Source organism: Hippichthys cyanospilos, chromosome 5, assembly GCF_059441005.1.
Source record: "Hippichthys cyanospilos isolate Australia breed blue-spotted pipefish chromosome 5, RoL_Hcya_1.0, whole genome shotgun sequence".
NCBI lineage: Eukaryota > Metazoa > Chordata > Actinopteri > Syngnathiformes > Syngnathidae > Hippichthys > Hippichthys cyanospilos.
The window spans coordinates 788,331-806,050 of NC_142373.1; the positions used below are offsets into that span (position 1 = coordinate 788,331).

Genomic DNA, 17,720 nt, shown 5'->3' on the forward strand with positions numbered 1-17,720 from the left:
ACACAAAGAGAGGGGAAGACAGTTTGTCATAAAGCATGATCTTTGTTCACTGCAAATAAGACCATAACTGAGAACTATCCTTTAAGTTGTACATGGTTGATAGCTCTATTTTTTTCTCATTTAAAAATGCCACTTGTGTTTGTCTAAATATAGAACATCAGTTCCAACTCCTACAAGACAGAGTGTCAGTAAGAAGAAAATAAATAAATAATTGATGGAAAAAAAAAAACCCAAAGCTATCTGAGTACCCAGCTAGGAAAATAAAAACATGTAACATGGCGTTGCCAGGTGATATTAATGAAATGAAAACCCTGAGGATGACACCACCCCCCCTTCCCCGAAAAACAACAACAAACTAATTTTCTGTTCCACTCTTGTAAAACCATGTACACCCAAAAAAGGATGCGAGGAGTACGATATGGAGAGAAAGCAGAAGAAAGCAAAACCAGGAGCAAAGGACTGCCTGCTGCACTGCAGCAAAAATTCACACAGCCGACCTCAGCCAGCACACCACATCCTGCACTAATCAACATGGCCATGAAAACGAGAAGTTATACAAGGTAATTATGACAATCGTTCATTAGAATCTTATCACGATCTAAATGTTCATAAGCAATATGAGGATTCTTGGTTCAGCTCTGTAAAAATCACAGAAACACATAAAAAAATAAGTGAAAGTACTGCCACACACACCATAAACATAGACAATGTCCTGTTAAAAAAAAAAAAAAAAAAAACTCAATAAGGGCTTTTACATGTGTTGAAATTAAATAAATAAATAAAAAACTGAAATTTAGACGTCAGGTTCAATTGGTTTGATTATAATTTTGAAAATACTACCAAGCACAATGGAATATTTGTAATAATTATAATTACATTTTGACAAAATTAAGAAATGAAGAAGATCAAAAACCATGACTTTTCTGAGTCAAGCAACAGAACACACTATGTGTGAGATGCTAAATATTAGATTTGGTTTCAGTGATACTTAATTGAACTTGAAATAAAAGAATGATTAGATGAATAGTTGAATGAAATAATATATTTTACATAGAAAATGATTGAAAAATAAGACTTAAAATGTTGAGACTTTTAACAAACTGTCTAAGCATGGTTGACATTCTGAACTGAAATTGTTACAGTGCACTGAGCGCTAAAAATGTTTTGCTTCTTGTAGAAATTTAAATCTTGATGTATTTGGGAAATGCTTCATTCAAAAATGAACATGCAAAGCACTCCATAGTCATGCTGATACGTTGTAAATATGTTGCCAGTTAAATAATGTCATATTATTAATCTTTAAACTTTTGTACTAGTCACTACATTGCAGACTGAACTGCCTTGAAAGCCCCACAACATGCAACTGCTCTCCTGTATCAAAAGAGTTCCTGGTAACACAATCAAACTCACAGTCGCGACTGATACGGTTGTGAGTCTAATCAAGACACAGGAGACAGACGATCACAATGGTAGATACACGGGGATGTCTAGCAGGCAGTATTAGGAGATAAGATAATGCATACAAGGTAGAGAAATATGGATAAGGAACCAAAATGCTAAATGGCCCAATAATTGTATTTGGTCTAATATTTGGTCTATGTGGTTTAAAAAAAAAAAAAAAAAAAAAAAAAAAACAGTTTTTGTTTTTCGAGCTTTGCTCAGTTTCCGACAATCGGGGTTTTTTGAACTCCGATATGATGAAATCATTTTGTGTTTTTTTTTTTTTTTTCCTGTCAGTGTCTGGTGTAATACCTGGTAAAAGCTGATGGACGGATGGATGTTTACTATGCATTCAAACATCACTACAAAACAGTAAACAGATTATATATTGCTCAATACAGCGGCATGGATAGGGAGTCATTTTAAAGGCAGCGGTATATATACAGTATTTGAAATTAATATGATGTTGCGAGTGTCAAATATTTCCAACAACCTGAGCAAATAGTCAATGTTGACCATAACTGGGCCTCTATCAGACACCTGAGAACCCAAGAGGGAAGCGCGAGCAAACAGAGGTACTGTGTCGAGCTTTTTCTTCTGGAGTTAGGAAGCACAGTTCACATTATGCCCTGGCGTAATAAATGAGCTGCAGGCCAGCGGTGACTCATGAAATCATATCAGCAATCAATCATAATCAAATCAATGAGATGTACTCTGGGCACAGGAAAGTAAGCAGGGTCTGGCGGACCTCGTCGTGTTTTTCTGCTCTCCTCATCGGTCTAAAAAGCTGAATAGTGCTCCTGTGGATGAGTGATTTGGCATCTTTTATTACCTTCATTGGAATTACCAATTAACAGAACAGTGTTACAGGAAATCCTCCAGTGTTTTTACACAAATGAAGTAGTAGACTTTACATGAAAAGGAAATCACGCACTCTCTTGGCCTGTTTTTAAGTTAAAATAAATAAATAAATAAATAAATAAAAACAACCAAATAAACAAATCTGTCATTTTATAGCTCATTAGTATGACAACCAACAGCAAACAGAAGGAAAAATAAAGGACATTCATAGATGTGAAAAACATATATCAAATGGAAAATAATATGATTGTATTTATTGCTACAAAGCATAACTTGGAAACCTGAACTCAAAAATGTGACCCAAGTGACCGCAGAGTGGATATTAAAACCTTCAACTTTGCTTTGGGATCCTTTTGGAAAATGTGAACAAAAGATGAAGAGCAAGCGACTGTTTGTACTCTACTTATAGTGTTTTGTGATGAATTAGGTAAGGTTGTTAGTGTTAGGTGTTGTTAGTGGGTACAAGATATGTTCTGTTTTTGCTAAGCAATGCTATTTCTTAGTGGTCTTGAATGCATCACACAACTCACGGGAAAAAGCGGTGAGCACCGAAGTGCAGGCGAGCTTAATGCATGTGTACTTTGTTTAGGCATTGTTTTCATCCTACAGTATATCATTTAAATAATAGGTGAGACAAACACTAAGATCTAAGATCTGGTGCAATTTCTTTGACAGTATTTATTTATTTATTTTTTTTACACAAACCACAGCGGGCCATTAGAGCAGAATAAATAGCCTGAACATATGATCTAAAATGCTTCAAAGCTGTTGTTTTAGTGTCAAACATCATTTGTCCGCTGTCTGAATTGGAATCAAACTATTGAATCAAACTATTGGATCAAACTATTGGACTATTTATGCTAAGCTAATGCACTAATTGCACTAATTATAACATATGAAGTGCTCTAACTTTATCTATCTATCTATCTATCTATCTATCTATGTGTATGTATATATATATATATATATATATATATATATATATATATATATATATATATATATATATATATATATATATATATATATATATATATGGACAATGGCTCTTACAGTGGTTGTTGAATGTTTTTGAATCAAGAAATCCCCAAAAGAGAAACACACCATGCCATTCGCCAAAGAAATTCCAGACGAAATGAGTGAAATCTATTTGTCTGAAAATAGTTATAAAGCCATTCCCAAGGTATGGCAGCCCTGAAGTGCAGATAACACAAACAAAAAAACTAAGCAAAAAGAAAAAGTTATTAAATAAAAAAAAAAACCTTATAAGAGAGAAGCAAACAAGAAAAAAAGAAGCAAAATACGCCCCATTAAAGTGCATCATTTAGAAACAGCAGTTATGAGTGTGTGGAATATTTAAAACCCATTTGCATCACTAATTTTTGCTCACAACACAGCAGAGCAAATAAACCAACCAACAATTTGTAAATTTGGCACTCATAAGTCAAAGCACATCTGTATTTCGCAACTGTACTCAACACAGGCAATCCAATTCCATTTTTGGGCGGTGTGTCTGCAACATAAACCACATGTTAATGCACAACTGTATCCACATGGAAAATACAATCCGCGTTTTAAGTTGGGGCTTACATCGGCTTTGCAGTTTGCAATCACATTTTTGAATGACAGGGTACAACATGAATCCCTTTCTCAAGTCAGTATGATAATCAAATCCATATTCACCATTTGCCCAGCACTACAACAAAAGAAAAATTGGTAGTGTAAAATACAGTATAGCATAGTTCTTGATCTTGAAGAAAAATTGAAGGTCTGCTTTAAAGATCATCGTGTGCCTCTCGCATCAGTATTAGCATACGTTACCAAGGTGATACAATGTGCATCAACCCTGAAGACAAATTATATTAAGCACAGTTTACTAACTACCTCGGTAGACAGTGACCTAAGATTCTTAGTCCATTAGAACAAAACAGTGAGTCTGTGTCGCTTAAACACATGCTTTTAAGTAGCAGCCATAAGTCTTTGTGTTGCTGTAATATATCTTGTGGTTACAAAACCCACAACTTTACTTTGGAAGACAGCCAAATGTGTGATAATACTGAAGGGGAAGGACAGTGTTAGAATAGAAACAGACACACTCACCAAGAAGAGGCGTTTGTTTTGGAGGGCATTGGTAAATACTAGGGATGGACAATTCATCAACCATTTACCGATATTGTAAAATAAGACCAGTGAATCAAATCATTTTAAATTGGCTGGTACCCTCTCTATTAATGTTCTGAACTCCTGTTTTCCAAGCTATTGTTGTACTGAGCAAATTAACACTGCCAGAACAAAGGTCTCCATGGATGTAGCTCAACTCCAGTTCCGTAAGTCATGCTGGCCTTCCTTCAGCAGAAAGTCACAAACCCCAATTCCATTAAAGTTGAGACACTGTATAAAAACAAAATATGTACAATGATTTACAAATGAACCCATTACGAAGACAGAACATTTAAGGTTCAAACCTTTAAGCTTTCCTTTTTTTTCATTGTATCATTGTATTTTGGTCTAGCGTGCCAATTCCATCAACATTAGTTTGTCGTTCAGAGTAGTACTACTGCTGCTAGTAACAGTTTGACCTTGGAATGGATTTGTTTTGGTTCATTAAAGTGGAAAAAAAGTTTTAAAATACACACTTTTAAATAATTATGACATTTCTGTAAACCATGGGAAAGTAGGACTAATCACATAAAAATACACAGCAAAACTGTTCTGTAGATAACGCAAAGTGCTCATTAACTAAGGCTCAGCTGAGACAAGGCTGGGTACACACATTAGTTATGTTATGATAGGGTTTCAAAGTAAAGCAGCAAACAACCAAAATATAAACAACCAAAATAGAAAATAGCCTGTAATTTGTTTACTTCTACAATCCATCATAAATGTGATGCAACCTGGACCTTTATTGGTTAAAACCAAAGCAGTGATAAAGCAGTGATAAACATATATATCCGTGTTCATGTTTGTATTGTGAGCAGCTGGATGACTTCACAGGTAGGTAACACTAGCTATGCTTCAAATTCCCTCACCACTTATTATCTCTCTTCAGTGACAATTCGCCTGCAATTCATTTTGAAGAAGAGGTTAAATTGAATGAAATGTCAGCTTTTCACAATGCCTGTTTTCAGTCTTTTAAATAGCTTTGATTACATATTTTGAAGTGATATCAGTGAAGTGTTAGGCACATTAAATGGACTACCACAGAATAACATGACCCCTTTCAAGTGGTTACCATGGAAACCACACTTCCACAACAACATGAGCTGCGATTCTTCAGTCTACGCCCCAATCCCTTACTTTAATTCTGAAAGACACTTTTGGACATGGAGCTGAAAGAATCAATTTCATACAATTATGACACCTTCTCAATCAGCCAGAATTTCAAAAGGCATGTGAGTGTTATACCTCTGAAATGAACACAACAAACAGAAGTACACAATATTTCTCTGGATTACACAAATCATGTTAAATGGTTATCATCCTTGAATATTTTGGAATTGATGATTTTGATCTGATGTGATTTTCTTTCACCATACTGTACATACATTTGGATGGTCTATGCTCATTTATCTTGTTGTCCCAGTAGGAAGTGAAAGAGGATCCACTTGCCAATGAAAAGCAAATAATGTAACAGACACTGCTTGTAATAATGATCAACAAGTATAATGGATATACAACGTCTCCAAAGCCTTATATTTTGTTTTTTTTGTGATGTGAAAAAAAATCAGACAAAGCTAAGTTAAATCTTATCTACCATTAATGTCACCTGTGTTTACTTGCAATCTCTTTGGGAGGGGAAGCAAGTCCTAAAAGCTGGGGTACAAGTGTGCCTATCATTTTGTAACTGGGACATGGCTATATTTAGAAGTATAAAATAGCATTCAAACTCATGTTAAACGTGAGCCAGAACACAACGTTTACCTTTTATGTGCCTCTGATATATACTGAAATAAATGGTAGATATTCTACAAGGCTTTTTTTCTAAAATGTTCTTTCCTGCTTTGTCGCAGAAGCCTTAAGACAGCAATTTTGAATGACAGCTGAAGAACAAAACTTCTAAGCATGATGTCTCCACCTCCATGCTTCAGTGTATTGCAGGTATGGTGTTATGTTGTTGATAAGTTCTTTTGTGTTCGTGCCAAACATACCTTTCGAAACCGCCAAAAACCTTTAGCCTTAGTTGCAATGGATGACACAATTTTGCACAAGGAAGATTTTGTTAGTGATGAAAGTGACCAATCGTTTGTACTGCTTGTATGTACGTAACAATTGATTGCTATGTAAACTGGCCTATGAAAAATAACACTCACTGGTTATGAGTATAGTAACCATTGACACAGAGGGTAACTTGTAGCAATTTCTTTCTTTTTTGCACTATTGTGGGTGTGAACACAGCTGACTCAGTTCACCACCAATCAAAACAGCTCCCTCTCCTCTGAAGGGCGTAAAGTTCTCGAGGTACGGCAATATTTTCTCTCCTTCCTATCAAGTGGCCTTAAGACTGTTAGTTGGACTCAACTGGCAGCTCAAGGACACTCTTACATACACAGACCACAGACTTCAAAGCATACACATCCCTATTTTCAAAGTCGCTGCTGGTCCTTTAAGCTCCACCCACATGACGTGACTACGCTGCGAAAGCGCTGGAACTATTACTAGCTGCTACCAGCTGGCCACGCCATGGCCCCCCTTCCCCCACCATCCTTCCCCTAGCCATGCACATGTGTGTGACAGATATGTTGTAGTGTCTTTTTTTTTGTTGGCATATGTGCAAGGATTTTTTTCCAGACTTTAGCCATGGCTTTTATTTGGGGCATGGCCAAGAACATATTTTTTCTCTCCTCCTTTTCCTCATCTAAAATGTTTTCCTGCTGTTAGCGGAGCACTGTCCTATGGCGAATACTGTTGGGCCTTACCGTCTCGTCTACCCCTATGAGTCATTTGTGTTGAATGTTTCTTGGACGGTGCGAGTTCGTTAAATAAAAATCTCATTGCCTTGTACATTACAGGTGTAATGATAAAAAGTCTATCTATCTATCTATCTATCTATCTATCTATCTATCTATCTATCTATCTATCTATCTATCTATCTATCTATCTATCTATCTATCTATCTATCTATCTATCATTTGCTATAAAAATGCTACTTAAGAGGCTCATTTACTCTAACAATGCTACTTAAGAGGCTCAGTCACATGGCAAAGGGAGTAATTGATTTGCTTGAGTCCAAGCAAGAGGTTAAAGCTTACCAAGTACTGTACATTCATAAGGAACTCCAGGCAGAACTCCATGCAATGGTCTAATTATTTACCTATTGATGATATAGCATCAGGAGAATCTTGTGTTTCAGTGTCTTGCTAATGGACACTTTAACATAGTGCTAACATTTGGGGATAGAACCCACATCGTCCATTCGGAACACTTATCATTGAGTCATGGTGCTGTGTGATCACACATTTGTCAAGTGCGCAGAGACTGTCTTCCTTTCCATGGAGCTTTATCCTAAAAATGTAATAATAAGAATAATAATAGTTAGTGTTAGGAGTAATGCATTACAAAAGTAATGTAATGACTGTAATGCATTACTTTTTACTGTAATGCTGTAATGTAATACATTGCATAAAAAATAATAATAATATTGTACTCGTTACAAATGAGAGTAAAGTAATGCATTACAATGCATTTTTAGCCTGAAAGCTTGTTTTCCCCCCAAATTCACCAAAAACACAGCGAGATCAGAGGAGAAAAGTCTGAGACAAAATGTTTACTTGCTGATCTACTACAGCTGAGATGAAACTGCGGGTTGAATATAGACAATACAGTATGTATACAAGCTGTACATAAAACCCTTACTTTCAGTTCGTCAGAGATAAAGAAAAGAAAAATATCTTTGTTAGGTGCACGTTTTGTGCAACACCTAAAAAGCTGTCCATTTCGCAAAATAGGACCAGTAATTTGACAAACCATTCAGAGAGGGGCCATAGTAACATGGAGTTAGCAAAAAAAAAAAAAAAAAAATAAGAGGATTGCACTCTCTCGCTGAGGGATGACACTTTGACATCAAGAGGTCAAGCTGCTGTTTCCCACAGTGATGTACCAGCATTTGGAAACCGTCAGCAAGATCCTTGTTGCAACTAGCGTACATGACAAGGTAAGTTAATGCTAATTCTCACTGTACAATTGCTATTAATAATAGTCTGTAAATAGTTCTGGTCAATGTGTATCAAGATGAAGCATACAAAACTCATGTTAGCCAGTACGTTAAAGACCTTAACAATGCTGTAGGCTAGCTGCTAACGTTAGCCCCCCCACCGAAGCTATCTATTTTTGAAACATATGTCTCTAACCTCGCCAACTGATCTTTAATTTAAATATTAACATTGAAATTGTGAAATGAACTAACCATTTTGCCTACAGCATTATCAGTGCATCATGCTGTGAAGCTAAGTTATATAGAGAAAAAAATACACACAAAAAAAAAGATTTTGTATCTTGTCTTAAAATGTTCATAATACAATACAGATGAAATGATTTGTACTGGTTTTAGGCTAAGGCCAACCTTTCACTGGATCAGTAATGAGAGTAATGAGCTACATTTAGAATGGCAAATCCATGTTTCCAGTTATGGTGGTGAGAGTAATATGAAAATAATGCAATAGTAGTGTAATGCATTACATTTTAAATACAGTAATATTGTAACTTAACTAGAAACTTTTAAATGACAGTAATATGTTATAAATAATGTATTATAATTTTGAAGTAACTTGCCCAACACTGATGATAATAATAATAATAATAATAATAATAATAATAATAATAATAATAATAATAATAATAATAATAATAATAATAATAGTACATTCAATAACATGTTCGAATCCGTACAATTGAGGGAAATTCAAATGTCTGTGTTAACATGTAAAAGGAGCCAGTGTTTGACTTTTAAGATAACAGTCCACTTACTATAACTATAGTACGTCAGAAGAGTTTTGAATTAGGATTAAGGTAAAGTAAATTTCTGTAAGGGGCTGTTGCTCATGCACCTCTTCATGTTTGTGATGAATCCTAGCAGCGTGCCATGCTGGTTGGAGGCGGATATTTTTAGCAAACGCTGCCATTCTCTCCTAATTGTAGGAGTTGTGTTTGCATGTTAACCCACACTTTAACAGAACTCTTTTCCTTGTCTGTTGCTACCAATTAAACGGGTGTACATACATTATGCAGAAAGGGTTTTACCAACATCAAGTATAGATCAGTGCAGCCTTTTCGACTCTGAGAACCTTGATTTTTTTTAGCTACCCTGAAAGGATACTGGAATGGATGGCTGCCTCTGGCCTTGAGCTAAAGCTGAAGTGAAAATTAGGTCTGAAGAGTGAGTGGCTTAAATGACCAAAAACTGGTGCTGAATGTAATGATAATTCATGTGGCATGTGCAATTACAGCCATATGAAGAGTGACTGATACAAGAAACTATTTTTTGCTTCTCTGGACATGTGACCTGCCCAACAATTGCATAGATGTAGATGCTCCAGTCTATGGTCAAAGTCCATTAAATAATTTGGTTACCTAAAGAGATGCTCTGTCTGACATTTATTAGGTCACACAAAATAGCAGATATCCAGGGGAAAATGGACATCAGTTCACCTTGATATGATTACATCAATAGAAATGTTTTATAAAATTGTTAAAGCCCCTGACGAGCAAAAACAAATAAGACTTTTGAATTTGACAAATTCTTGATAGATTATGTGAAAGATCTTGATGTCTCACAAGGCTGACACACGACTGATCTGATTAATGATGTTATGCATCCAACAATTACCTTTTAACACATATGATGTATTTTTTATTTGAAAAGCATCATGTAGCGGCTCGGTGGAATGGTGGTTAGCACATTCGCCTCACATTGCAGGGTCTGAGTTCAAATTCACCTCGCTCCAGCTTTCCTGTGCGGAGTTTGCATGTTCTCCCCCAGCCCGCGTGGGTTCTCTGCGGGTACTCTGGCTTTGTCTCAAACTCCCAAAACATGCATGGCAGTTCTATTCGACGTACTTAAGTGTCCTTAGGTGTGAATGGGTGCGTGAATGGTTGTTAGTCTCTATGTGCCCTGCAATTGGCTGGCAACCAGTTGAGGGTGTCCCCCGCCGACTGTCCCAAGCCAGCTGGGATATGCACCAGGAAGCCTGCAACCCTTGTGAGGATAAACGACGCTTGAAGATGGATGGATGCATAGTGTATCTTAAATAAATCTCTGAATTCATTTTATATAAGACATTTTACAGCAACTAAAACATGGAGACATGAGAGATGGATAGTGATATATCCAAGCATTTCATGCTTAAGGGAAAAGACATTGTGTGTGTGCAGAATTACACCATTAGTTAAGCCTGATTGTCTGTTGGTTAACACAATTATCCTGTAAGAGACTTTAAAGTAGTCAAAAAACCTAATAGTACTGATTGCCCCATAAGCTCCCTTATATAATTGCTATCAGGAAAAAAAAAAAAAAAAAAACTACAGCATTAATGTTTCACTGAGTGCCCATCAAACCTTCTTTCCACAGGATAGTTCATGACATAACCTTATACTCTAACGTTTACATTACTGACCTTGTTAGATCACTGCCATTCATCGTAGCCAGAGTCCCCCATTCAAGTGACATTTGCAAGTTTCAAGACGACATCTATGTCATCGCACACACAGAAGAGGAGCTAACTCAAGTTCTATTCCTTCCACTCAGATGGCTCATTACTTAATTGACTTAATAAAGTACAAATTAACTGGTCAGACTGTCAAAGCTTGACTGACAAATTGCCATGTGTGCATGAAGGAAGTGCTCAAGGCCTACTTTCTGCTTTCTGATGCTAGAAATGGACACACGTGACCAATAGTATTCTGGGGCAGTAAAAATTCGTAATGACATCCGTCATTACTTAAATCACATTCACCATATAGTGTACATTCATACAATTTTTCCTCACCTGGATACTCAGTTTCTTCCCATGTCTTTATAACATCACTTTTATGAGAGATGTATTGTGTGAGTGTGTAAAGGTTGTAGTGTTCATAGGGTGTGTGTTTAACGTGAGAATGAGAAGGATGTGTTTCAAATGATTGCTTTTAATTCTTTAAATCATTTTCTGATTCATTTTTAATGTATGAAAGTGCAATACAAATAAAACCTAATTTGGTTTGAAATGGTGATTAATCCTCTGAAAAGTTAAAAATATAGATTATTATATTTGTGGGGGTGGCACGGTGGAAGACTGGTTAGCATGACTGCTTCACAGCTCTGAGGTCCCGGGTTCATCTCCGGCCCTCCTGTTTGGAGTTTGCACACGCCACAGAGGAGGATGGACGGATGGATGGATGGATGGATTTGGGTAGATATATTTGTGGGTGTTTTTTTTTTTTTTTTCATTTTTGTATGATGTATTTCAACTTTGAGTTGCATCGAAAAGCAAAAAACAAAACAACAACAACAAAAAAGACCAAGCAACTCTTCAATAATTCAACAATATTGAAAATTGGGGCACTCATAAGTCAAGACACTAGTGTACTCCACCCAATCAAACTTGAAATGATCTCCCTGGCTCGAAAGTGAATCACCCGACTTGAAATTGGGCTTGAACGAGGGCCTAATTCTCATCACGTATGCCCAGCTTGACAGCCTTGTCAGCTTTGTCTCTGTCTGTTCTTGCAGTTTAGGTGGAGTTGCTATAAATACAGCCATGGAGCTGGAGTACCATATCTAGGCCTTTGCAGATGAGGCCTCAAGAGCAGCTGCCTCATCCCTGTGACAAGAAAAACACACGCCTGGTTTGAACTGCTGTGTGATTTGTTTGACAGGTAACATGCTCAACTAGTTATCTTATAGCCATGAAGAGACGTTCTGACACTGCCTTGCTACTTCATTAAAGGCCAGGTTGCTGATTCTGCAGGAATCGCAGCCCTCTTTTTCGCAATAATGAGCTACCGTGGCTTGTGTGGTCAGCACATGGCTTAAATGGGGGTCCTCTCATGAGCTTGTGTCTGAGCTATCACAATCAGTCGCTTTTCATTGCCACTGTGCCTTTCACATCAGTGACGTTTAGATTGTTTTAACTGTTATTATTAATTTAATCATGACATGATCTTAAATCAGGCAGTCACCGAACTTCATTGGACCAAATCGCATGGCAAATGTCAACAAATGTCACCTAAGTATTAGTTTTTACCAAATGACTTCAAATGCCACCTAGCTAAATTCACAAAGAGGAATTGAGGTGTACAAGTAAAATATTGTCAGTTGTAGGGTACAAATAATGTCTAAACTAAGACATATTGTAAATCCCAAAATTGATGAATTTGCGTTTTTGAGACATACGCTTCAATTGTTTTGTGCACATGTTTCCGATGCTTGATCCTAAGGCTAACTTTTTCATCTCAATCTTTTAGAACTATAGTATACATCTCAATAGGCACATAGGCTATTTGAAACAACATTTTCAAATGATCTTTTCTCCAGGGCACGTTCAAGTGAAAGTGGTGCGCTTGTAGAGACAGCCTCACAATAAGGAAAAGATGTGACTTATAGGGCAACAACCAAAGTATTCTATGCATATCTAAATCCTGCATTAGACTTAATTACCCAAATGACATCACGTGTGTTCCTTTTTTCTGTTGAATGAAATTAATTTCTACTGTAAAACGTAGCTAAACCATTGTAAAGTAATTGAAGGTAAACAATGTAGACCCAGCCTTTTTTATCCAGGCACATTTTAAGAAACATGTAAAAACTTAAGTAGAGGCAGCGTCACATAAGAATAACCTAAAGAAAAAAAGAAAGAAAAAGAATTCATTAAAGAATTCCTTACTTCAAAAGCTTGCTAAGTGAGGATGTGGAGCTAAATTAAGGCACACATTATTACACAAAGGGCGGTGGAAGAGCGGTTAGCATGTCCGCATCATAGTTCAGAGTCCGAGTTCGAATCCTGCTTGCTCTGACCCCCTTGTGTGTGGGGTTCGCATGTTCTCCCTGTGCCCGCGTGGCTTCTCTCCGGGCACTCTAGATTCCTCCCACATTACAAAGACATGCAGGGTAGATGGGTGCGTGAATGGTTGTTCTTCCCTGTGTGCCCTGCAATTGGCTGTCAAACGATTCAGGGTGTCCCCCACATACTGCCCATACACAGCTGGGAGAGGCACCAACAAGTCATTCACCCAAGTGTGGATAAGCGTCTATAGAAAATGGATGGATGGATATTATTACACAGTTCGGAGACACAATAAAAGCATAAACATGGGTAAAGTGATGCCAAACCCTTACATTTCTGACATTGTTTCAAATGGCAAGTCGTGCTAATATTGCTAGTAGTTACAGTATCACGACAGACGAAAGTGTGTCTTAACCGTCCAAGTTTAAAAATACACATATGCACATATAGAAACAGAAACAAAGATAATTCACTTATTTTTCATATTGTTGATTTAATTTGTTAATGGCAAGTTCAAAACTAGCGAAAAAATGCTATTTCGTGTTTTGGAATCGTAGTTTGTTGTAACTAGAATTACTTCTATGCACGTGGCAATTATTCATAGAAATCTGCAATCCAAGGTTGGGCTTTGTCCCATATCCCCTGTGAATCGTCGACATCAAGTGTATATTGTACGCACGAGACTACACTCACACACATTCCTTAGTTTTGTTTCATTAAATATGTTGTAGATTTAAAAGCCAGCTATATAATGTTATTGTTCGGGGACACACAAAGAAACATGTAATTGGATGGAAAATTCTTAAAATTATGTGCCTGTGTTGCTAATAGTTTACTTAATCCTGAAACAAACCTTTTTTGTGTTCACCTGAGTAATAAATTGTTTAGGCTGTATTATTACGAAATGGTACAAAAATACATTATCGTCAATGACTATAGGTGCAACTGCACTGTCTGGTGACATCCACTCAATTTAAAGTGCCTTGGTCAGATAATGCTGAGTTTAGAGTGATACTGTCAAAGAAACATTCATTTAATAATATATTTTGGGTTTGCGGCACACTGCACTGCATCATACTGAGAGATGTTTGTCATGTTTGTTTGTACTTGCAACGCATTAGACTATGTCAGAGTGTACCTAATGTCATCTTTGCCAGTATTCAACTGTTTCTCCTGCAGTGTCAAAGTGTCTCTACATGCAGTCAGATGTTGATGTGTGGTGCAGTTGCACTGTACTGCTGAGCTCATCATCTTCCATTCGCCAGGCTGCATGGAGTAACAAGTAGCCCCACACAACACATACACACACCACAAACACCACCAGATGCACAATTATTAAGAACATCTACACATTCAGCCTGTTGAAATAAGCATTGCATTGTTGCATTAAGACATAACCCCCCCACCCCCTTTCAAAAAAAGCACTGCATTGCTTTGCCAGTGCAGTGCTGCCGGTGGGGGCCCGTTTAATCGAGAAGTGATGTTGCAGTGGAGGGCTACTGCTGCTGCTGCAGTACGAACCAGAATGGCATCATGAAGTGCAGTGGTGGGCAACGTGTGGCACATGGACCATGTAGGGGGCTTATGAGAGCAGTTAACCTGACCAGCTAGAAAAAGACATCCATGGAAGGAAAAAGCATTCAACTTGTAAATGATCAAACATTACATTTGTTTGCCTCATTAATTTAGTTAAGCATTTAGAGCACTTCATACAAACTGAAACAAGGCCACTCAACCACTCAGTGCGTAACAACTATGTATTAACTGTGTAATAAATGCTAGTTGGGAAAAGTTGCAGGTGATGTGGTGCAGCTTGTTACTTGCCCCCAAAAAAACTGATAGCAGAAGTTGTTCCTCTTCCCTTGTGCCTGAGTGTGTGTGCCTCTGCATTACTGCATAAATAGCATTGCAGGGTCTATCACAAATTACACAGCGGAGGAGCAATAAAGTGAAAAAGCACACTTAGTGTTATGATAGGGATAACAAAGATGCAGCTTACCACTTGGATTCTTGTTTTTCTTGAGACTCTTGCCACAAAGACACTGCAGCATATGCGTTCCTTTGCTGAAAATGTTCCAAAGAAACCACATTGATTGATTTGGGCGAATCCAGTGGTTCAAACACCCGTAAAGAGATGAGATCCTTGCGGTTGCATAATAATAGCAATAGTAAGAATGACAACACAGTTCTCCACGCAAAGCCTGCCAATTGTATCATATAGGAAGAAGGGTAAAAAACATATATCCTGTCTCTGCGTGGTTTCTTGTGTTTCTCTCACGTGGCTTTATTCGTAACAATGCTACGGTTTCTTCTTCTCGTTTTTCTTCTTGTGGCGTCCTCAAGTAGAAAAGGTACTCTTTTAATTGCATGTGTCGCACCGGGGAGGAGACGCCAGCACGCACACACACAAGCGCGCGCACACGCACGCACACACGACACACACTCACACACACACACTACACGACACACACACAACTAAAACAATAAAAGACGGCGGACTTCTTCGTGGAGGAGACAACCATCGCCGCGTTTACTTCATCACTCTGACGCGAAGCCGAAGAGGAGAAGGTGGAGGGGGAGGAGGCGGAGGGTGGATCGACACCGCGTCACACGCCAGGGGAGGATGCATCCTATGAAGACCCCCTGCACAAGTCCAAATTCGCCCCCCCCGGTCACACGGTACCCCTAGCAGTTTGCATGTCTTCGCAAGTCCCGCACCGCTGCGCCTCGATGCGTGTGGATCCCCGCGTGTCTGTATCAATGACACCATATATCCCCCTCCCCTTAAAAAAAAGTGCACCCATATCAAACCCCCAGCCTGTGTTTCAAACAGAGGAGGAGGGGTCACACTGGAAAGTCTGGCTTTCCATTACGTAAACACGTGGTTTGTGCCCATTCACGTCAGTGAAGCTGCTAAGAATTGGGATCCGATACGCAACACTGTCATACGTGTCCCATTCCGAAATCTAGTGCACAGTTAAAACTGATATTTGCTCCAGCGTGAGCCATTTAGGTTTTTAAGACTTTGTTGTATTGGCTATGCAGTTTTCTCTCCCCCATAAAGCCTTTATAACAATTTTTTTGCTATTGGATAATGGAAATTAGTTGTGTTCCCAGCGCCAAAACAAAACCGAAAAAAAGCAAAGGGAGTAACTATGTTCTTCAGTTAAAAGGTAACGACGATTTTTTTTTTGTCAAACAAAAGGAACTCTGGCATTAAACCACTTTTTCAATAAACGTCAACAAAATTTTAAAAAAATCATCTATTATAAAAATGTACTTATGTTGAAAAGTAAATAAATGAATTACAGTACAAAATAAGTCTGTGTTTGACACAGTTGCGATCATGTTTTGTCCGCCTTATAGCCCTCCAAGATTTCAATCAAGGTCGGCAATTTCTGTAAAAACTGAAGATTAAAACCCCTATTTTGACAAACTCAGGAGAGCATCTTATAGATAGGAATGTACATTGTCAGAAAAATACTCTTTAAAAGTACAATCAGATTTGTGAACAACCTACTTAAGTAGGCCTGGAGTATCAAAGTACTTGTATTTATACATTGTTTCCTTCCCACCTCTGTAGCCAGTATAAAACCTTGATAAAACCACCATTTTAATATTCCTATACATGCAAATGAAGCCGGTTGTTACGCATCATCTTTACAGTTTTAATTGAGAAGACAGTAAAGTAATACACAATTATTAAAAAAAAAAGACTATATGATTGTAAATGTGTTATTGCAGTGGACTAATGAAAGTTTAAGTTCTGAGCACAAAGTGGCAAATGTGTAAATAAATACACATATGTTTTGACTGAGTATAATTTCATGACTTATCATGCTGAACCCAAGTAATGACTTTAGTGGACTTACTTGGAATTTGGCCCCACTAACTTTAAACTATAAGATTAAGACTCAGGTCTTATTTATAACTAGCACATATACTGTACGTGACCTACGCCCACCTTTAATTACTTTGAATGTTATTCCCCTGAAGCTGAACCTTCCTTTGAAATACATGTTGCAAAAAAGCAGAAGAAAAAGTAAAACCCTTGCAGAGTTAATCTGGTGTACGACCTAAGGGAGATGAGCAGGGGGGTATAGACATCTACAGAGTAATTAATATGTTGTATTCTGCAACGTGTCAGTTTCTTTGAAGATGTTTTTAATGATAGCACCCTTAAGGATCAACGGCATGCTGTTTGTGTACTGTCATATCACCAATAGAGTTGGGAATATTTATGATCCGACAGGGGCAGTGAGAGTCTGATGGCAGCGAGGCGAGGCAAAGTGTGCGGCACATGCTAAGTAGTAAAATCCATATACATTAGTCATCTTTACACAGCAATGTGTCATTTCTGTAGGGTAGCCAAGCGTCATGATACATTTTAGTAAGATGTATGGACTCTCCACACAGATAGATGGATAGATGCTGTTGTTCGAT

The 17,720-nt window shown here is 37.7% G+C and overlaps 1 protein-coding gene across 1 annotated transcript in view; it reads right to left on the bottom strand.

Annotated features, from left to right (window-relative positions):
• Positions 1–15,925, bottom strand: part of LOC148423094 (fibroblast growth factor 14) — a 126,285-nt gene extending 110,360 nt beyond the window's left edge. The window contains exon 1 of the mRNA XM_088415115.1: positions 15,277–15,925. Coding sequence (XP_088271241.1) covers positions 15,277–15,367 — 91 coding nt within the window. The 5' untranslated portion in view covers positions 15,368–15,925. The remainder of the gene's footprint in view (positions 1–15,276) is intronic.
• Positions 15,926–17,720: the final 1,795 nt, after the last annotated feature.